Source organism: Dromaius novaehollandiae, chromosome 21 (assembly GCF_036370855.1).
Source record: "Dromaius novaehollandiae isolate bDroNov1 chromosome 21, bDroNov1.hap1, whole genome shotgun sequence".
NCBI lineage: Eukaryota > Metazoa > Chordata > Aves > Casuariiformes > Dromaiidae > Dromaius > Dromaius novaehollandiae.
Genome location: NC_088118.1, coordinates 788,221 through 809,965, shown reverse-complemented (window position 1 = coordinate 809,965; position 21,745 = coordinate 788,221). Strand labels below are relative to the sequence as shown.

At 59.1% G+C, this 21,745-nt stretch overlaps 1 protein-coding gene across 3 annotated transcripts in view; it reads left to right on the top strand.

Moving 5' to 3' along the window:
- Nucleotides 1-21,745, top strand: part of ZBTB16 (zinc finger and BTB domain containing 16) — a 72,841-nt gene that overhangs the window by 31,313 nt on the left and 19,783 nt on the right. For 2 of the 3 annotated variants that reach the window (XM_064524163.1, XM_064524162.1), the window contains exons 3-4: nt 798-895; nt 11,434-11,520. In XM_064524163.1, the coding sequence (XP_064380233.1) occupies nt 798-895; nt 11,434-11,520 (185 nt within the window). The remainder of the gene's footprint in view (nt 1-797; nt 896-11,433; nt 11,521-21,745) is intronic. The other variant, XM_064524164.1, reaches the window with a different exon arrangement.

Below are 21,745 nucleotides of genomic sequence, written 5' to 3'. Positions count from 1 at the left end.
CTTTATTCCGTTTATGTTAGGGAGGAAAATAACCTTTCCTGGTCTTCCAACTCCCCGCTGGTTTCTTCCGTTGAATGACCAAGCTGAACCGGTTGAATGACTGCAAGTGGAGGAAATGCCGTTTCTTCACCTGCAGAAAGCTGTGCTACGGCAGAAGCAAACGCCAAGTCTAGGTGTTGAACCGAGTCTGGCTCTGCAGCTTGGCTTCTTTTTTTGAAGTAGGTTAGGGCAAATATATTTCTGGAATGCATTTGAATAGTTTGTTGCAGTTTATCTCAATAGGTTGAAGTAGCTCAGTGTGAACTGTCATAATTTCAGATCGAAGCGGTTTGTTTAGAGAATCCGACTGAGCGATGATGACAAGTATTAAGCAGGAGGAAGCGCATCTAACCCACCCTGAAAGCTCAGGCGTCAGCAGCTCCCGTCGCTGCTTTCGAAAAAGAGCTTTTTAAACTAGAACCGGCTCCTGGCACCGTCGGCCCGGAGCCCCGTGTCCCGGGGTGGTGGGCAGGTCCCTGGGGCCGGGCCGGGCGCCCGCCGCGGCGTCGGAGACGCTGCCGGCCCGGAGGAGCCCCGCTCGTCCCTGCTCCGTCCTGCGGCCGTCTGGCTGCCTGCAAAATGAGCGTTTTTGCGATTTGTGTTCCCGCTGGGCTCATGAGGAAATTCGCGGATAATGCGTGGATGTCATGACATATTCACAAGGTTCCCAGCGTTATCGTGTCGGATAAACTCCCCCCTTTACCCTCTCCCCTTTCCGCAAAACGCAGGAGGACTAATCCGTCTCTGTTTCCCCCCAGGAAGCTGCACAGCGGCATGAAGACGTACGGATGCGAGCTGTGCGGGAAGCGGTTCCTGGACAGCTTGCGGCTGCGGATGCACTTACTGGCTCACTCAGGTACGTCGGGGACGGCGGCGCTGGGGAAGCGCGTGCTGCCGCGTCCGCCTTTGCCCGCCGGCCCCCGTGGCCCGGCCAGGAGAGCTGCGCCCGGAGGCTGCCGTTGCACCCCGTTCCGAACAGCAAATTGCAAACTTCTGTTCCCGTGCCGGTAGTCTGAATTTTTTTTCTTTTTCCAGAGTTTGTTTTCAGTTCTTTAGTTGGGGAAATATTTTCTGGGCTAAGCAGCTTGGAGTAACAAACTTGCAGTGCCACATGGCTGCTTGCTATTCAGTCCCGTACCTGCCCTCCTGCCACGAAGGGGTCTCGAGTAGCACGCGCGTTGCCTTCGCCGCACTCCTGCGCGGTCCGTGAGCGTGCCTGGGTCCCAGTGCTGTGTTCTCCACGTACAGACACCCACCGCGGTTTCATTAGCAAGACCGCTGCGGAATTGGGTCTTCTCTCTCTAATGAATCTAACTATCAGCTGCAAATTATGCAGGCCCCTTAATTAAATAGATATAGAAAGGTTGCAGTGCTAAGCTAGTGAGGAGACTTTGCGTTCTGCAAGTTAATTCGGACCGAGCTTCGCGCTGGGCGTGCAGCCCCGTGCGCGGCTGGGCTTTTACTGAAAAGCAGGCGGGCAGGGAGCAGCGCTGGGGTGCCGACCGCGGACGCGCCGCTGAGCGCCCTGGGCTTGTCGGGTGCTTCTCCGAGTGTCCCCCGTGCAGGATGAGCCGCTGCGCGAGGTTTCCGCCTGCTTTTGCCTGCGTTGTCCTCCCGCGTGTCCTTCGAGCCGGGCGCGGACTGCTGCCGTCCTCGTCCTCGTCCTCGCGGGAGCGGCAGGGCTCCGGCAGCCCCGCGCGCCCCGTCCCGTCCCGTCCCGTCCCGTCCCCCCCGCCTCGCCCCGCTCGCTGGCTTGCGCCGCTCGTGTTTGTTGTTGTAGCTCTGGCTCCCGGCCAGCGCCTGGCCGGCTGCCAGCTTTGTGGGTACAGTATGTACAGTGAACGCCGAGCCAAGTCTGTCATCGCGCAAGATGAATTTTGTTTCTAATCGGGCGAGGGTGGGGCGGGAGGCGGCGGGGGGAGGCAGGGAGAGCCGCTCGAGCGCTCGAAAACAGCCGCCTTGAATTCCAGCGCTGTTATTTATTAAAGCATGAGACCTTTGCACCCCTCGCTTTTCCTCCCCCCTCCCCGGGCCGCGATGACACGAGGTTGTGCTGGACCGGCAGCGCGAGGCCTCGCTTGCAGAGCCGCTCCGTCGCGTTGCCTGGTGCCCGTTGGTGGCTCGCTCGGGCGGGTTACGGGCGGGTCCCGCAGCAGACCCTCCGGCAGGGCGGCTCGGCCCCCCCCCCCCCCAGCAGCTCCCCCGAGACCCCCGTGGTAGGAAATGCGGAGTTTGGTTGACGTTTCCATTGGGGGTTGGATGTGTTTGATGAGTGTTCACGGGAGAGAGCCGCTGATGCAGCTACACCTAGACTAGCAAAGACCAACCCGACCCATCGACCAAGCCCCGGCGGGTAGTCTCTGCGCGGGGACCGCTCGCGCCCTCGCCCGCCCTCGTCCTCAGGATGCTCCGTCTAGGGAGGCCGCTGTGTTCGGGGGGAGCCCCGCCGTCTTCGGGGGGCTTGGGGGGCTCCTCGTTTCGTTCCTTAAGCCTCGGCTGCCCGAGCCGGGTTGCTCCTCAGTCAACTCAACGCCTTTATTTGTGTTTTTTGAACAACCTTTTCTTGCTTTCCTGGTTGTGGAGAAACGGTGACGTTTCCCGAGCTGAAATGCTCCGGCTGCACCAGTCGGGTCCCCTTGAGAACTGGGACCCGCGAGAGAGCCGGTGGGGAAAGGCTTTGGGAAAACACCGTCTTGCAGTAAAGCCCATCCTTGCTGTCTTCATGCCCCAGGGTTTGCGTGGGTGTCTTTCTCATGGAAACTTACTGGGAGGACGTGAATGTTGCGTAGGTAGATGTGGTAATTCCAGCCGTGAGCAACGCCCGGACCAGCCCCACGGGGCTCTGCGGTGCTTAGCGGGGTACCCAGGTTATTCGGCAGCGTTACCTCAGCAGCCCTCAGGTGCCTGATAAATACCCCACCAAATGTTTACGTTTCAATATAGGCTCACTCCTAATGAAGTGTATAGTAGTTATCTATGCGCCGTGCGGCTGCATTAAGGCTGTCGATTCCGAAGTGGAGAGACGTGCTTTTAAAAACTTTAAAACTCTATATGAGAAGAAGAGCCGAGGTCTTTCCCTTCCGGAAAAGTTGCCAGGGAAGGTGAGACGATCGTGACTTAGCGGTCGTCTAGTTCATAAACTGTGGGCTGACTCCGAGCAGCTTGCCGAGGACCACCAAGCGCATCCGTCGCTAGCTTCACGTCCACAGCCAGCTTCGCCTTTCCGTCAGAAATCCCTGTGCCGGGCCGGTGGACGTCGCGGACCCGCCCAGCTCCACGCCGCGAGCGGGGGCAACCGCGGGCCGGCGTTGCGGCGATGCTCTGCGCGAGCCGTGCCAGCTGGGGCGGTGCACGTGGGCGGCTGCCCCGGCGCCGCGCGCCCTCCTCGCAAGCAGCTTTGGAAACGCCCGGGCGTTGTGCAGGCGCCCGTAAGCCCGTGCACCTGAGCGCCTGGAGCCTCGGCATCGCCCAGGGAGCGAGGACGCGTCCCGCCGACGCCTGGCAAGCCGGTGCCCGGCTGCGTCTGCACAGGGAAGGGGGCCTTCCTAGGAAGGGGCACCAAAGCCGGCCTTGGGAAGAGCGCCTTCTCCGTGCCGCCCGCCCCGGCAGAGCCCACGCCGAGCCCTGCAAGGAGGGGGGATGCTGCTTGCTGCGTGCGCCCAGCCCGGCCCGGCCCCGCGCCCGCCGGGCGCTTTCGGGGGACGGCCCTTATCCTGCCGGGATCTAGCGGCGCGGCTAATGCATTTGCTGCCTATCTCCCTAATGAATGTACGCTGTGCTTCCCCCGCGTGTTCCGCGGCTGGCTCCTTGTTAAGCGCCGAGCTCGGGAAGATGCCGCATGGCCGGGCGTCGGAGATGGAGGAGACGGCGCGTCCCGGTGTCGCGGCCGGCCTCGCCGGGGCGGGGGCCGTTTGCCCCCGTCGGCGCTCGCCTCCGTGTAAAATTGAGAAGGAAGGGAAGCGCCGCGGTTCTTTGGGGCTTTGTCGCCCTCCCCCCGCGCGCCCTGCCCCCTCCCCCCGGCTTGGCCGCTCTCCCAAACTTATTCCCAGAGTGATGTCATCGGCTTGCCGGCAGGTCTGGATGTTCTGCCAGCATTCCAGAGAGTTTATGATCATTCGCAGATGTGCATCCAAGAACACACTGTACCCAAAGCCGAAATTAATGCAGGCTTGACTGCTGGCCAACCCTCATACACAGGAGAGAGGAAAAAAGAAAACAAAAACTGTTTAATGCTGTTTATAAATTATACACTGGCTGATGAAAAATACATTTCTCCCCCCCCGCCCCTTCTGCCTCCAGAGTCTAAGCTGAGACTAGAAGAATATGGTTTGCTTTTTAGCTCCTGTTCTGGCTGCGATCCTAGACCCGGCCGCTGATTCAGAGCCAGCTTCTTTCTTCCCCTTTACCTGATGAAATATATTTCTTTTTCATCCGTCACTGCTTCTCCTTTCTCCCCCCTCTTGGCCGCTTTTTGTTATTTAAGGTGTTCCGCCGAGCATTATGCGGAGCGCGACGCCAGGACCCATCACACCGTAGAGCTCTCTGCAGCAAATAAATCTCCTGCGCATCTGCCTGCATTAATACCGCTAAATAGACGTGATCAGCGCAGCGCAGCCCATTTTCTTTGAGGTGCCTCGTCGCGCGTGCTAGATGGGAAAGTTCCCAAAGTTCACTGCAGGTCATCGCGCCCAAAACCCCCTGCCCCCCCCCCGGGAGGGGAGAGCCCCGGCGCGGCACCTTCCCACCCGGGTCCGGGCCCCGCGGCCTCCCCCCGCGCCCGACATCCCTCCCCTCCATCCCTCCCCGCGCCGCGCGCGATCCATTTACATGGCTTTTGTGTTTTTTAATACCGCTAATGTTTATCATTTGCCCAACAGGCTTGACAGATTTTGTTTCCTGTAGAGCATCGCGGCTTTAAAGCCCCCTCGTTGCTAAGTAGCAGCCTCCCTGTACTGTAATGGGCTGATTTGGTATTCCGTTCAGCACTGTATCTTATTTTTGTATGCAAGACAAAGTGTTTTGATGGAGGACGATTGCAGAAGTGTCTGGAGGCTGTTTGGAGTTTTATGGGCTGTGTAGTACACTGTGTGCTTTCCGAACAGAACACAGGCTGTTGAATTTTGGATTGGATTTGTCATTTTTTCCCCTCGGAGAGGAGGCTGTCAGATAGAACATTACTTTAAGGGTGGAGGAGAAGTGGGAGTTATGTAATAACCTTTCTTTTTTGTTGCTAAAGCAAAATTATTATTATTATTATTTTCTTAAATCTGAACATATCCCCTTCTCCTCCTGCTCCTCTCCCCTTGTCCCCAAATGAAGTTGATGGGACGGTGCCGGATGCCCTCAGGCCGCTCTCCCTGCCTGTCGTCTGTGCTTCCCTGCCGACCCAGCTCTGCCCCGCACGTCCGCTCCCGCTGTGCCCAACGGCGTGGAGAGGCCGCTGCGGAACGGCAGAGGGGCCTTGGGGCCCCCGCCTGCACCCGCTGTGCAGCCCTTCTTGCCGCGCGGCCCGGCAGGGTGGCGGGTGGCCTTCGACCCCCAGCCTGCCCGCGGCTGGGTGACTCGGTGGGTGACGCGGCCCCGGGGAAAGGTCCCGGGCGGCGGCGGCGGGCGAGCTGCGGGCAGCCTCCGCGAGCGGGTCCCCGGGGCGAGTAACCGCAGCCGCCGCGTGCACCCGTTCCCCGCTCCTCCATCCTCGGTGGGCCCTTTCCAGCTCCCGGAGGGGTTTCTCTCGGCCTGCAGGTTTCCGCGGGGCGGGGGCAGCTGCCAGAGGGTCTCCTCCCGCGCTGCAGCTCCCAACGAGCGCCCGAGAGGGCGAGCGTGCGGCAGGGCGCCTTGGCGCGGGCGCTGCGGCCCGGGCTCCGTTCGGGTGCGTGCTGTTGCTCTGCGGCGACGCCTTGGCGGAGCGCGTAGGAGTGGCTCGGGTTTCCTCCGCGGAGCAAGCATTCCTGCTGCACTGCCTGCATCCCGGCTTCGCATCGTTGCTGTTTTTCTTTTAAGTTGGAAGGGCTGCTGGCCGCCCTTATCTCAAAGTGGCGTTTCACCTTGCCTTAGGAAGCTCCAGGAGCAAACGAGCCTCCGCGGCAAGGCTCTGCCCTTCCGCGCTCGTAGGCCTCCCGCCTTGCAGGGAGCGGCGTGACTCCGAGGAGACCCCGGCCCGGGTCCGCCTGTCCCCACGGAGTCACGCTGGAGGGACCGCGCGCAGCGGTGGCGAGGAGCCCCTGGCCGCTGCGCCCCGTGCGGCCGCCCGGCACGCGATCCGCCTGCCCGCGCGCGAGGCCCTGGCGCTTGCCTCGACGTCCGTAATGACTTGCTACGGCTCTAATTGCGCGTGACCGGAGCCGCTGCCACCGTACGCGGCTCTTTGCGGGGAGGCTTGGGATCCAGGCGGTGCCGGGGGCGGCGGGATGCGCGGGACCCCGGCAGGATGCTGGGGACCCCGGCAGGATGCGGGGGACCCCAACGGGATGCTCGGGACCCGGCGGGATGCTTGGGACCCCAACGGGATGCTCGGGACCCGGCGGGATGCAGGGGACCCCAACAGGATGCAGGGGACCCCGGTGGGATGGGGGGGACCCCAACGGGATGCTCGGGACCCCAACGGGATGCGCGGGACCCCGCGGGAGCAGAGGCGCGGGAGGGGTCCGCGGGGGCTGCCTGGCCCGCGCACACCGTTACCTCCCAGACTGAAAAAACGAAATGAGCTCCTCATATTTGGTGACTGAGGCTGACATTCATGCTCGATTTACAAGTCTGTCTTTACCTTTTAAAACCTGGGCCTTTATTTTTTTATATTCAATTATTGCGTTTTTACGGTACTCGAACAAGGAGCGAGGAGAAAAGCCTTTTGCCGTCCTAATTCCGAGCTGATTTTGTAGTTTGATCTTTTTTGGCCCTGCTTAGAGTCTTTTATTTTCTTTTTTTTTTAGTGTAAAGTGCTCGAGATCTGCGCAACTGTCTCTGCCACGCGGGTGAAATAGAGCAGAGGGGAAATAATAATAACAATAATAATAATAAAAATAAAAAGCAGCTTTATGTGGGCAAAAGAAGAAAACAAGAGAATGGGGTAGAGAACAGGCTAAATTTAAAATTGTAATTGGCTGACTTCCACAGGCTTGCGGGTGTTTTAATGACTCATAATAACTTCATTTAAAACCAGCTGAGCAGAAAATAGATTGGAGAGGAGCCTCAGGCCATTATGGATTTGTTTTTTTTTGACAAGCTCTGTTTTCGGCAGCCAGGAAGGCACTCACAGAGGGCTCGGCTGTTTTCTCTCGCTTGGAGTTGGTGGTCTGCCCGAGAGAGATTGTATAGAAACCGGGGCTCGCACTTGCTTGCTTGCTTGCTTGCTCTCTTTTTTTTTTTCTTTTTTTTTTTAACTGATTAAAAATAGATGCCTTGAGGTATTATTTTAGCATCACTGTGGTTTTTTTTTTCTCTTTGCACTTTTGATGTGGTAAATGGAACATAAATAAAATTGTTTTTGAAATTACTGAATTAATTAGGTAGTAAAGCATCGACAGTGCATAAATTTACTTGGCAATTCTTTCAATCCATATTTTTCTCTCTCCCCACCCTCTTGCCAATTACGGCACGTTAGTAATAGACGGCCCCAAATTTTTGCTAACCCCTCGTGCTTGGGGGGCGGCGCGCGGGGTGGATTTTGCGCGGTGCTCGCGGCGTTGCCGCCTCGGAAAGCAGGCGTTATGGAACCGCAGCCGGAGAGGGGTGGGATGCCCAAACCGACCGCGTTGCGGTAAACCGCGGGAGCAGTTGGGAAGGTCCCTGAGGAATCGCACGCCCGCCTTTGCAGGAGAGGGGGTGTCTGTGGGTGCTGGAGCACCTAGGCAGGGGGCTGGGCTGCTGGCTCGGCGTTTTTTCCCTAAAAACCCCTGTTTGAGCAGATGTGCCCTCCCTGGTCTCTCGACAAGGTTCATAGCTGGGTACGAAGCCCGGTCGAAAGAGGAGGGACAGAGCAGCAGCAGCGAAAGGAAAGCAAGAACTGTTCAGCGATGGGCTGAATTCCTTCTCTCTTAGTGAACCCTTTGTGTTTCAGGGAAAAATCTCCCTCTCCCTCTCTCTCTGTGTCTCTATATATGACTTTTTTAACCGTGCAAGTGCCGCCGCTGCACTTGCTGGAATGCCACACCTCAGTTACGTGACAGGGGAGAAATCAAAGCGGCGAAACAGCCGAGGAGCTTTAGACGTGCTGCCCGAGCCGCAATTACGGCCTCGGGAACACCAAAGGCCAGCGAGCGAGTGTCGTTTTTAACCGGCTGGAGCGTTTTACTACTTCCTAACATCACAAGCGTTGGAACTGGAGGGCCTATTTCTTGTGCTCCATAAAGCAATTAAGCCGAATGGGTGCTGGGGAGTACTGCGCGGTAGACAGCGGCTAAGCCTAGCAAAGCTCTGCTTTCGGAGCCCTGCCTGGAGGCTGCGGGCCGCCCCGGTGGCATCGCCCGGCGGGGACCTTCCAGCCGAGTCCCCGGGACCCGGGCGGCTTCGCGGGCGAGGCGGCCGTGCGGTGAGGCTTGCCGCTCGCTCTGCTCCGCGGCGGGAGCTGGGCCGCGCAGCCGGCACGCCATCGACGCAGAGGGGCCCGAGCGGGGAAGGCAGCCGCGGCGAGGGGGAGAGTCGCGGCCGCGCGCGAGCCTTGCTCGGAGACGCGGCCGGGCCCCGCGGCGCGCCCGGCCCGTCCTGCCCGGGGATGGTCCTGAGGCACCCACGTGCTGTGGGCAGCGCCAGCCGCTTGCTAAAAATACCCCTCCACACCTCCTGTTTACGCTTTAATAGACTGGCGGTCTTTATGGCTGTTACTTGAAAAAAAGGGGAAAAAAAAAAAAAAAGAGAGAGGGAGAGAAAACAGCCAGGAAAAAAGCCCTGCCGCAGCCCCTTGATGCGTTGCTTTCAGATATGTCATGCTCCCTTTAACAAACATGCAACTGTTTGTTCTGGGCGCCGTTATACGGAGCTCAGATGTTGGATGACATTTTTCCTGGTGAGTCACGTAGTAAAATTAACCTTGAACTATTTGCGTACGCGGCGGCGGCGGGGTGTGCGTGTGTGTGTGTGTGTGTGTGTGTGCGCGGATGGCAGGAGCGCCGGCGTGCACCGGGGCCGGTCGCGCCGCTCGGAAGAGCCGCCCTGCCTGGGCTGCGCGTCCACGTGCGCGCGGGAACACGCGGTCCTGGCCTTTGGCAGCTGGCAGGCAGCGTGCTGTTCCCTCGCTGATAAGAGGTACTGTAAATAAAACTGTACAGCAGAGCCTCTTGTAAACTGCCCTGCGTCTGTACTTATTGTTCTGACAGCTCTGCTTTTTTTGGGTCCGCTGTTTTGGTACACGCTGTACTTCCTTATGTAACCCGGCGTGCGTATCGCACCAGAACATTCGCCCTGTTTATTTTAAAAGCGCCAGGAATGTTTCTGTCCCCCTCCCAATCCCCCCCCCGCGTTAGATGCTGGCGAGCTGCTCCTATGTTGTTGTTGTGCGTTTGCGAGCGTCGTCCTTGAGGGTTTTTTCCCCGGCCGGTGGCGGCGGTGCCCCGTGCCCGGGTGCTGCTGGCGGTGCGGCACGGCGCGGCACGGCGCGGCACGGCACGGCGCGGCACGGCACCTGGCTTTGCTGCCCCTTGCCCGGCGGCGTGCGGCCGCGGTGACCCGGAGCTGGGGCGTCCTGAGCGCGCTGCCGGCTCCGTGATGTCACCGCGACGCGTCTTCTCGCTGAGGTTTTGCGAGCGGCAGCCGTGCGGCTCGTGCACAGTCGAGTTGTTTTGAATGCAGGCTCGCCGTCGCACCGAGGGCGGCAGAGAACAACATATGCGCGGTAAACAGGCAGACTGTCTTATTGATTAACAGATGAGACCTCTATTATCGATCAAAGCTTGGCGAGAAAATTTATCACTTTTAATTTCGCCGCTGCCAAATATTTCTGCCTGTGAGCCAGCCGTTACTAAGACGATTTAAAGGCGAAGGAATTCGCTGCCTAACGGGTCTCGCGATGCCCCTGTCTCCTCCCGCATCTGCCTTTGTTCGCACCTTCCTCCAAATGCCCCGCTCGCGGCAGAGGGGCCGGGGGGGGGGTGCGGGGGGGGTATCCTTGGAGGGGAGCTGGAGGGACAGGGAAGGGACGGGAAGCAGCGCTCCAGTTCCTGCACATGGGCCGCGTGGCACCTGCGGTCCGGCGACGGGAACGTTTTTGAGTGTAGCCGGGGAAGCCTTTATAGCCGAGGTAGGAACAGCAAGCGCGGCGGCTTTCCGTTTCTTTTCCCCTTCAAACCGTCGCGAAGGTTGCCCTGTCATCTCCTAATCCGCGCTCGGTTCCTCGCCGCGGAGGAATCAAACTTCACGATCTAGCGGGCGCGCTCGCAGCTTCGTCCTGGCAGCGTGCGCTTCGCGGAGCGCCTGCATTGTTAATCTATTTTTATCTGGAAGCCACTTATCTGCTGTTAGACATCCTGTTTTTTTCTCGTTGTAACTAGAGCCTCTGACCCGCTACGCGCGGCCCATGCCGATAGTGATTTTCTAAGAATTCCCCCAAACGCCGCACCTCCAGTAGTCGCAGAAGTATCTCTGCTTTCCACGCAGTTGTGTTGTTTCTGCCACGTTTCTTATCAGATGGTGCTGCAGTCGCTCGCCTCCCGCCTTCGGATGCCGCTAACAACTGCTGCAATTGCAAGGGGCAGGAAAGCAATTAAAATTAGATCAGTTACGACTCTAATGAAACTCATTGATGTTTAATGATTTTTTAAAAACAAATATTTAATTTCTCGTTGGCGAGCAGCTCTTTGCAGCGGAGGGGCCGTGCAATGTCAACAGCGTAGCTCTGCGTTACACTGTTATTTTGAACTAACACAACAGCGGGATTAAGTAGGGTGGCCGCTTCGCGTGGCTGTGCGTGGGTTATGAAGTATTTAGGCCTTCTGCCGAACAAATTCCCCGTTCTATGGAGTGAGCGACCTTAGAAATACGTGCATTTCTAGAGGATGCTCTCGCGCTGCTCGCTTCTCTCGGCTCCGTGGAGAAGTGCGCGTGCTCTTCAGGAACGGGCAAATCCTCTTAGCAGGTGCCGATTAGAAGACTGTTTTGATTTTGGTTACTTGCCACTGCCTTGCCTCGGTCTGGCTGGGCTTGTAACGAGCCGTATCCAGGTGAAGGATGCCGCGGTCCGGGAGGCTCCGCTGCGCCGTTCAAGCAGGAGCGGCTGCGGTTTGCCCTTCCCCGGCGCAGGCTGCTCGCCGGGACTGCGGCAGTCGCGGCGACGGAGGGGAGGCTCGCGGATTAAGCGGGCAGCTCTGCGATCCCTTCTGCTGCAGCGCTTTCCCCAGCTGCGTTTTCGCCGGTTGGTCTGAGGCCAGCCGTCGCACTAACGCCCTTCTCCCCTTGTCTTTCCAGCGGGTGCCAAAGCGTTCGTCTGCGACCAGTGCGGTGCGCAGTTTTCGAAAGAAGAGGCCCTGGAGACGCACAGGCAGACCCACACCGGTACGTGGCCTTTTTCCCCCCTCGCGCGCTCCGGAGAAACGAGCGGAGACGGAAGCGGTGTGCGCGGTGACGCCGGCGCGGGGAGGCCGGGCTTTCCAGGAGCCCTTCCCGGAGCCGGAGGGGCTCCCTGTACCTCCCCTCGGCTTAGCTCTTCCGTCCCGACGGGCAGGGATCAGCGCCGCGTCCCCGGGAAGGCAGCGGAGCTCCGGGCCGCGAGACCCCCTCGCCGGTGCCGCTGCCTCCGGCCCCGTGCGCGGCTGCTGCGGGAGGGCAGCCCCTCGCCCAGCCCGAACTCACGCCTCGGTCTGCAGAGCGCTAAGAAGCGGGTGCTAACCGCGGCCCTCCTTGCGCGGAGGCTCACAATTCGGAGCCGGGGGGGCTGCCCCCGCCTTGCTCTCCTCCCTGCCTAGGTGGCTCGGGGCTGCTGCGCGGTCACCTGCTCTGCTGTTTCGAACCTCTTGGGAAGCGAAACTTCCACCAAGTGCCTTATTATCAAAGCAAATTCAGAGCTAAGCTAAATATTTAGGCTTCCTGCGCAAGTTTCTGCCAAGCTGCAAGATTAACCCTGTGCGGGTCCTGCCTCTGGCCTGCCAGCCCCGCTGCTGCCTTGCCATCGGTTTGACTAAGGTGGCTTGGCTCCCCCGGCCCAGCTCGTGCTCTGCAAGGCTGCTATTCCCGCGTTAAAAGGTGCGTGTGGCGGCTGCAGGAAAGGCCTCCCCAAAGGCTGCCTGGGTGACGCTGGCGAGGGGAGTAGCGCAGCCCGTCTCCGTGATTGAACCGAGCGTCTTCTGAACCGCCGAGAAGGTGATCGGTGTTTTCGGAGCCTCGGATGCCGCGAGCCTGGACAGGGCGCAGCGGAATCGGTGCAGACGTTACTGGCGGTTCAGTTTTAAGCCCGTGCTGGTGTCGTGCGGGTCCCCTGAAGGGAAGCCCGGCTCCGCTGCGAGGAGGTGGCCAGGCTCCTCGCTGGGCTCAGCGGAGGCAGGCAGGCAGGGAGTTTCTCCTTCCGTCTGTTAACAGCACAGCCTGCGCCCCGCGCGTTGGTGCTCGCCGTGCTTGCTTCTGCTGCAGCTTGGGGAGCTTGCCCGGCGGCGACAACTGCCCTTGCACCCGACCGTAGAGCAGAGGGTCTGGAGTGAGTGCGGCGGGCGGAGCCCCGGGCGGCAGCTACCGCCCGGTCTCCTGGGTACGGCCCGCTTCCTCCGGCTTGCGGAAACCAGAAAGTCACGTCCTCGCAATGTTCTTGCCGCCTCCTAAATGAGTGGTTTGTTGCTCTTCTGAAGTTGTAAAAGCGCATGTATAACGCTCATCAAGCTCTTGCCACATCTGACCGTTATCGTAGCGCCTGGCCACCGTTTAAGATTTTAGAGGAAGGTTTCTGCAGGATAGGTAACGTTGTCAGAAGAGTTTTGGGGCTCAGGAGCCTTAGGGCAGAGACTTATAAATCGTTTGAAGATCCCAGCCTACCTCGATAGGTCTGTTCCTGTTTCCAGAGCATTTACGTGAATAATTGCGCTGTCCCGTGCCGAGAGCGGAGGTTCTGCGGTGTTGCCGTGAGGATTGTCCATCGATTCCAGGGTCTGCTGGGCTGCGCGGTGCGAAGGGGTGTGCAGCCTCTTCTCTGCAGGTTTTGGGAAAAGGTGTTGTCTGACTTGGGAGCGGGCCCCGGCGGGTGGAGAGCTGAGCTCTGGGGAGGGCTGGGCCGCAGGCGCGCACCTGGGGGGGGACGTCTGCGTGCGGCCGTCCCGGAGGGAGGTCCCCGAGTCCCTTCCTCGGCACCGAGGACTGACTCGCGCAAAGAAGCCCTGGCCGAGGTGGGCTTTGGTCTCGCGTTAGTAAATTGGCCGTTGTAGCGTGCAGTACCGCTGGCTGCAGCAGACCTGCGTATTCAAGAGCAGGGCCCCACCTGCTTTCCCGCAGTCGGAAGCTGAGCCCGCGCTGATCCCAGCGAGCACACAGCGTTCGGCCGAATGAAGGCCCGTCTCTGCGTGGTGAGTCACTTTGCAAACCACTGCGTGACGCGCAGGACTAGTCAACAGGCAAGTTTATATTGCGGCGTTGCCTCAACCTCTGTGACTTGTGAGCAGGAGGAAGCCCAGCCTGCTCTCCCAGCAAAGCCGACGTGCACGGTGCCAGCCTCCCAAAGCACTGCTGCAACTGTTGCTTAGCGTGAAAAAAAGCGCGTAGGAAATGATGTTTGCGAAAGGCACGTGCAGCAAACGCTAGCTAACTTGACCGCCTCGGGAGAGAAACGTCGGTCGGTTCCAGAGCGCTGTCGACGGCTGGCTTTTGCTGCGTTTCTTTGCACCGCGCTTTGCAGCTGTGTGGCTTAGGCGCAGCCGCGGGTGAGCACCAGGACCCCCTTCCGTTTTGTGTGTGGTGGCAAATAGACGGGGTAAAAGCTGCAGTGTCTAGCGCGGATTCGTTGCGGAGCGTTGAGGAATTGCCAGCCCGGCAGTCTCACGCGGGCTCTGTGCGCACCTAACTTCAGAGTCCTCAGACGGTTCCTGGACAAACGGAGAGGAGGAAGGAGCCCACTCCTTTATTGTATTAGCAAGGGTTTAAATTAGTGCAAGCTAGTCTTGTAATGCTGAAAAAAATGATAAACACCATTAATGGCTGAACTTGTACTCGGAGGTTGAAATTTGATGCGTGGACACTATCTTGGCACGGGAAACACGACCAGCTTTATGCCAGAGGTTTTAATGACCGATCGGCAGTATAAATTGCTGCATCACTGGACAGGAATAGGTGCACCACGTCATCTGATCTGGAAACTTTGCTGGCCAAGCATCAGTTAATAAATTTTAAAGTAATTGCCCTCCTTACTCAAAGTCATACTAAGGGGGGTTGGACTTTACAAGCCATAATCCTTTTAGCGACCGTACACACCGTAGGTGAAGAAGGAGAAAAAGGCTTGGAAGGGGCAAGCCGGCAAAGCAGAAGGGGTTGACTTGGGCCTGTACCCCGTGCCACACGCTTGCACGATGGGGTCGGCCGGATTCGAGGAGAGCGAGGGTTTGCACGCTGCCTGCAGCAGAAACGGGCCGTGTCCGCGATGGCAATTCCTACGCTTTCGTCACAGAAACGGCCCCTGCTACCAGGAGGGAGGTTTCACAGGGACGTGTAGGGACTGCGGCGTGGTTTCGTAGGTCCGCGTTCTTGGGCTGCTCAACTTTGCGGAGCCAGCGGACCGGGAATAGGGGGGAAGAGCCCTCCGAGGCTGCAGCCTCTTCCCCGCGCTCAGCTAGCCTGGGCGCAGCAAAGCTTTACCAGGAAAACGGGCAATGGCGGAGCTGCAAAGCTGCCTCCAGCACAGATACTTCTGAGCTAGCCAGGCGCTACTGAGACATCTCAGAGCAGCCAGTTGCTGGTCTCACTCTTTTTCCAGAGCCGTGGAGCACGGCGCGGTCCCGGTGAAGCGCGTGGGTGCCCAGCACCTCGCGGGAGCCGGGGCTCTGCAACCTCCGCCCGAGCAGGCACGGCGTCGGGAACGCGTGCTCGGCAGGTGTTTGCGACGGCTGCGTCTGAACACGTCCGACGGGGAGGGGGAAGAAAGGTAAAGCGGAGCAGCTGCTGGGTTTCACTCATGACCTTGGAAATTCTGAGGAGATTCAAGTCCGCTTGATTTAAAGCCTTGGGCTGGAGGTGCCAAGAAGCACTGCGCTCATGCCAGGGCTCGGATGGTGACGTGAAAACCTAGCGTGGTGGAACGCAGCGACCCGAGTTAAACGGGTTTATCATCACCTCCTCGCGCTGTAAACAGACGCGTCTCGCTTGCACGTCAGAAATGGGCTTTATGGCCAAAGGAGCCCACGCTCGCTGAAATTAATAGCTTCCTGTTGTTGGGGCGCGCTCAAGTAGTGCTGCCTGTGGCATGGAAAGCATTCCTTCCATGCCGTTGCTATAATTATCTCGCTTTCCAAATAACGACATCTCCCAGAAGAGACTTTTGAGCGCCCTCCTTTCGTCCTCCGCAGCGGCAGGTTGTTTGGCAAACTTGGTGAGAGGCCTTCGAGCTTTCCAGAAAACGTTCTCGCTTGCTGGTAGATTCTCTGGTGGATGATTTCAAGCGTGATGTAGAAATTCTGTGGAGAGAAGCCCAAGAAGTTAGCAGCGTAGAGAGGGGGCTTCTTTGGTTCAGGCCTACCGAAAACTGACAATACCGGCTCTTTCTGTAGATCGCCTAAAGCTTGAGCGATGTTGCCGAGATGGTGGCTGAGAGAAAGGAATCTCTTTGTTCCTCTCCAAGCTACGGAGCCGTTTGGGGGCGAGCGGTTGGGCTGCAGGATCCCTCCCCTTTATCTCACATTTTTTCGTTGTCCCGCCGCTTCTCTGGGAGGCGGCGGACGGAGAGGTTCGTTCTGGGTGTTCGCTTTCCTTGGCCGCCATCCTACAGCAATAGGAAAAGCAGCCACTGTTTTGGCTGGTCTTCGCAGCGGCGTCAGCTCAGTGCCATGCCGGCGGGAGCGCGTGGAAAATTACTTACTGCTCTGCTAAAATTCACAGGGAAAATGAGACGGATGCGGGAAAGAGCCCACCTGCCCCCAAGCAGACACGCGTCTGCTCGTGGCCCCCTGGTCGCTGCCGCTGCCGGCGTTGACGCCGGCTGGCTGCCGATCTTCGCCTGTGCGAGCCCAGGACCTTTGTAAATGTCGGAGGTGACTCGTACCGAGTTTCCTGCGGTCCGCCAAGGCATGCAGCGCGCAGAGGCTCCCCGTGCAGCAGTGCCGTGTAACGCGGTACGCGCCGGCAGCCGGTGTCATGAGCCGCTGCTTGCACGGTCAGTTCGCTGGCGCGGGTTTCCTCCTGGCCCGGTCCCGCAGCGCTGCTACGCCGGCGTGCCTGACGCCTCAGATAGCCGCTCTTTTCCTCGCAGGTGCCCTTGCCTCCCCGCCGGCACGTCGCCCGCGTCTCGGTTTGCGGGGTCGGCCCCGGCGCGCTCCTGGCCGCGGACGCGCCCGCGAGGGGCTTGCTCTCGCGGCGGGGCTGCGGGCTCGCAAAGGAGCCGTCGGGATCGCGAGCCTTGCCCGCGCCGCTGCCCGGGAGCGTCTGCCGCGCGTCCTCTCCGTTGGGGCGCTGCTGGGCGCGCTGCTTCCAGCGAGCCTTTTCTTGCGTCCCTGCCCAGGGGGTTCCGTGTCCGCTTTACGCTGCCGTCGTTCTGCAGAAGCTCGACGTTTTGGGCTGCTGCCTCCTCCTCCTCCTCCTCCTCCTCCTCCTCCTCCCGCCCGGAAAAGCTGCTTCGTGGTGGCACCAGCACCGGGGCGCAAGTAATGGAAGGGAGTTAATAAAACCAATGTGTAACTGAAAATTGAAAAGCTATAAATCTCCCCCCCCCCCCCTTTTTTTTTTTTTTTCCCCGGGATGTTGGTAGCATTTTGATTTAATAGTTGGACAAACACAAGGGTCTATTTTATTCGGAGTTTACAGGCCTCAGGGCTGTTATTCCTCCAAATTTAATAGCATCGAAATTGCAGGGTTTGCGATAATTTGCCTATCACTTTCTGCTCTCCCATTGATGTTTATTGTCAGCGGGATGGAATCTCAATCCGATTCACTTAGATAACATGTCTGTTAAACATTTAGATAATTGTGCCATCATTAACTTGTCACATTATTTTAGAGATTCAAAACAGTAGTGTGGTAAGCGGAGGTACAAAGGCAGGGAAAAAAACCCTAGCGTGAGAGCAGGAGTCGGGGGAGAGGAGGCTGCCAGCGGCCCGGCTTCCCCGCGGGTCCCGCGCCGGGGCCCTTCGCCCGCCGCAGCCGCTGCTCCCGCTCCCGCGGAAAGCGTCGCTCTGCGGCTGGTGGACGAGTCCTCCCGTCTCCTCGCCCTAAGTCGGGATCCGGCCACGGCCTTGGTCGCTATTTCTTTTTTTTTTTTTTTTTTTTTCCAAGATTGCTGCTACTGCACATCCCCGCTGAGCTACCCAAAGTGAGTGAGTTTGTTTGTTTTTTAAGCCACGCCACAGTGAGCCCTTGGCACTCTTCTGCGGAAGAGCATCTCGGGAAGCGCCTTGCCCGTCCAGACCGAGCGGGCAGGGGCCCTGCTGCAGCAGGGCAGGGCCCAGTTGGGCTCGCTTTTCCCGGCGTCACCCACCATCTTTGTCCGTTCTTGGCAAATCTAAACCTGATCCTGATGATTACGTGTTCGTCCTGTCTCCTTCCCCTTGCTTCGCCTGCTCTGCCTCAAAACGGTGCAAGCCTAGGAAAATCGATGTTTTTATTTGCGCACGCAACGTTATTTTGTTCAGTGCGGGGAGTTAAGGTTTTGGAGCGAGTGCAACGGGCAGGTTTGTTGGCATCAAGCGTTAATTGTGAAGAAAGGCAAGATAACCCCCTTCTTTAACGCCCGCTCGGCAGGACGGGGGCCACGGCAAGCGGAAGCCCGCCGGACACAGGGCCGGGCAAACTCGGCGTCTGCACAGCTTAATCCTCCTTGAACAATAAGCTTTTCCTTAAGCAAACAGCAGCGGAGCTGGGGCGCCGGGGCCTTGTGCTGCTCCGCGCAGGTGTTCCTCTCGACGCGTCCACAGACACTCCGCGATCGGGTCATTTCGTGCGGCGGAGAGGGGTCCCGGGGCCGACGCGCGCCGCGTCATCGGTTGCGTGTTGGTTCCGCCGTCGGCGGGACGAGCCGGGGGTGCCGGGCGCCGCGGGGGCTGCCCGGCCCGTTCACCCGGGCCCTTCGGTAGCTCGCTCGCAAACCCCTGGAAGCGCCTTGGCTGCGCGGCTGTTCCGCCTCCAGCGCTGTTTTGCGGCAGGGTTTTCTGAGCGATTTGGGAGGCCGCGCAAAGCCTGTGCGGAGGGAAGCGCCAGACCTCGGGAGGGTCCGTGGGGACCCGGCAGCCGGGATGCTCGGGGCCGGGCGGGGGTGCCGTGGCGGCGGGTGGTTCCTGCCGAGGTTTCCCCGGCCGGGGCAGCGCTCCCGCTGCTTCCAAAGCCGTCCGAAACCTCCCCGCTCCGGAGGCAGGCCCGCTGGAGCCGCAGCCGCGCTTCCCGACTCCGCTCGGTGCTTTCCCTTCCAAGGCGTGAGCGAAAGCCCACGGAGCCCGGTGGGAGCCGCTTCCAGCGACGTCCCTCGGCCCCGTGGCCCCGCCAGAACCGGAAGACGCACGCGAAAATCCAGCTTTCTGCCTAAGGCGCGGGGCGGTGGTCGGCCCCGACGCCTGGGCCCGTCTCCCGCGCTCGCGGCACCCGTCGGCCCCGCGCTGCCGTAGCTCTGCAGCTGGGAGCAGCCCTGCGTGTTTCGGTGCGCGCCCGTCTGCAGGCACTGCGCGTTTCCGCAACGCAACCGGTACGGAATCCTCCCAGGCCGCCAGCGACTTCCCATCAGCGCTTCACGGTACTCCTGGGAGCGTTAAGAGAGCAGCTTGATTAAGCTTATGGGAGAAATCCTATCAGATCGCATTTTTCTCCGTAGATAGAGATAATGTACTGTGGTGCGGAGCGTGTGTAAAGGTAATTCTCGCTCCCGTATTCATTTCAGTTACACGACGGGAATGGCAGAGGAGAAGGCGTAGCAGGTGGGGGACGGAGCGTGAACGGATGGAGTAGCCAGGCTTGCGTTTTGGCACCCGACGGAGCCCGCGCGTCGCCCCTGCGCCGTCCGTGCGCGGACCGATGCGTTTCGAGCTGCACTTGCCCAGCTCGTTGTCTCGGTCGTTGCTCGGGTCTTGTTGACTGTTAAAGGACAAACAAAACAGTTAAGTCTGCAGGCTGCGGTGTGCGTTGCCTCGCTGAGTGAAGCGCTGGCTTGTCTGCCCTGCAATAGCTCCGATTTCAGATGCAAATGCAGACAAGGGAGCAATAAACGCTTTGGTTTTCCATTAAGGAGAGAAGACGTCCCCCAACGCAAGGAGACGCGGGGGAGGACCTCGCGGGGGCAATGCCGATGCCGACGCGTGCGTGCGTGCGTGCGGCCACCGGCTCAGCAGAGCCGCCGATAAGCAGCCGGCTCGCGTGGGAGGCGAGGGCTGGGGCGGCCCTGGGCCCGTCTCCCCCGTCGCGCTCCCGCCCTGGCGGACGCGTCCTCGGCCGACGCTGCGTGCCTCTCGGCCGGCGCTTTGCAGCTCCAGCGGCACGTGTAGCCGCAGAGCGGGCAGTCGAGGCTGAGCAGCTAGGTTAGACAATACACGAGCTGTGCATTTCTCCGCAACGTTGCAAACTTGTTGTTCCACAGCTGCTTTTATGCCAACGGAGATTGTCTAAGGAATCGTCGCCAAGTCTTGCGGTATTTTGGCTGGTCTCGCAGCGCTTTGCAGACCTGGAGTCCTGTGAACGCCTCCGAGAGAAGCGCAGAGCAAAAGCTGGAAAACAAAACCTGTAAATAGGCAAAAAAAAATCAACTCCAAAGCTGTTATTTTATTAAATGCTTGCGCTTTTTCCTTGGGAAGTAGGTGTGATTTCTGAAGGCTAGGGTTTGGAAATACCGGAAAACCTCTTGCTGCGCTCTTGCGGCGTGCCGCGGTCCCGGTCGCGCTGGTGTCGGGGCTGCGAGCGGCGTTTGCAGGATGGAGGCTTACGTGTTTTGATTCGGGTGCGAGGAGGCTGTTTTTAAATAGCAGGCAGGCGTGCGTCAGAGGGAACGAGAACGGGAAAAACTGACGTTTGAGTCTCGAAGCTGGAGGTGAAAGTGAGCTGCAAATCCTGAGCTTATGAAATAGGTCCGGTTCCCAGTGAAACGCTGCACTGTTTCTCAAAGTTTTCGCCGTTGCACGCGGCGGGTGCAAAAGCCGTCGTTGCCGGCGTCCTTAAATACCCGTGGTGCCCAGGAGATCAAACGGGAGTTGTTTACCGGGTGTTAAAAAAAGCGGAATTTGGCACAGGGGGAACTGCTAAAAGAGACAGCTCCCGGGGTTTGTTGTTTCAGCAACACAGGCACCTCCGAAAATAAGACGTGCCAATTGTGAGGATGCCTTTATGGCTCCTGGATGAGCAGGAGATAAATACGCGGCTGCGGCTGAGTCGATCCTTGTGCTCCTTCTGCGTGTGCTCGCGTGCGTGTTTGCACCCTGACATTGATTTCCACCCTTCCTCCTTCAGAATATGCACTGAAAGCTCGCGTTAACGTTTCTTTGATGAGCTGACAGGATCGGCTGAGCCTCCACTCTCTGACGTGTTTTCCACCAAACTAAAAGCCGGATGGGGGGATTGCACGTGCGCGTGGTCGGGCAGTTTTCAGTGCACAGTTGCACGTTTAACTTACGGATCAGCCTTCGACAAGCTATTTCGCTGCTGATCTGCAGTAACCCGGTTGCTTTGGAGATGCGTTGCCTGAAGGAGCATTTTGTCCTAGAGGCGATGCTGGGCCTCGGACCCCGAGGCGCTGTCGTCCGTAGCCAGACCATGGAAATTCAGCGCCGAACCGGTGTATTTGCGATTCGGTGCGAATGTCGGAGCCGAGTGTCGGGCCTGGCGTGACCGGGCTGTCCGTGGTCCGGCACCGGGAACGTTGGACGCGGGGAGAGGGGCTCGTTAACTCGACGTCCAGCCATGGGGAGGGCAGCGGGAAAGGTGACCCGAGGAAAAGGGAGCGATCGGGACGCTTCCAAAATGAAAACTCTTCCGCCGAATTTTTAAATAAGACGAGCAGTTTCCTTCAAAACGCTTTCCAAGCTAAAAATGGCAGCTGCAAGAGTAGAGCGAGGCGAAGCATCCATCTTAAGCACCAGGCTTGTTTTAGCAGGCGCTTGGCAGCTGCAGGCAAGGAGCGGCCTTGCCGCGGGCGCCCGGCGAGCCCCGCGCTGACCGCGGCAGCCCTTCGGGAAGCTGCGCGTCGGCCGCGTCCACGGATGTGCTGCGCGTGGGGCGGGCAGCTCCCCGCAGCGCTCGCCTAGCTCTTGTCTTGCAGGCTGTGCTTTGCGAATAGGCCGTGTGCCTTTGTGAAAGCAAGAGCGGAGGAGACCCCAGGTTCACCCGTTCTCCTCGCCGTATGGAGTTCTCCTCCGCGGGGATGAACTTGGTGTTGAGTTGCCACCCGACGAGAGCACTGCTGTCTAAGGGCTGTCTGCAAAACAGGGCTGGAAACGGTGCAAGTCGAGAGAAGCCTAAGCAAGACTGACTGTAGACTGCCCCTCTCCTGCACTTCTCTGTTCCTCGTGGCCTGAGTGCTCCCTATATGGGAGCTGACATCTTCAAAGGGGAGCATTTTTTGCGGACATTTATTTCTATAAAAACAATGCCTGTGACAGCTAGGCTTCCCATCGGAAGCCGCCTTGATTTC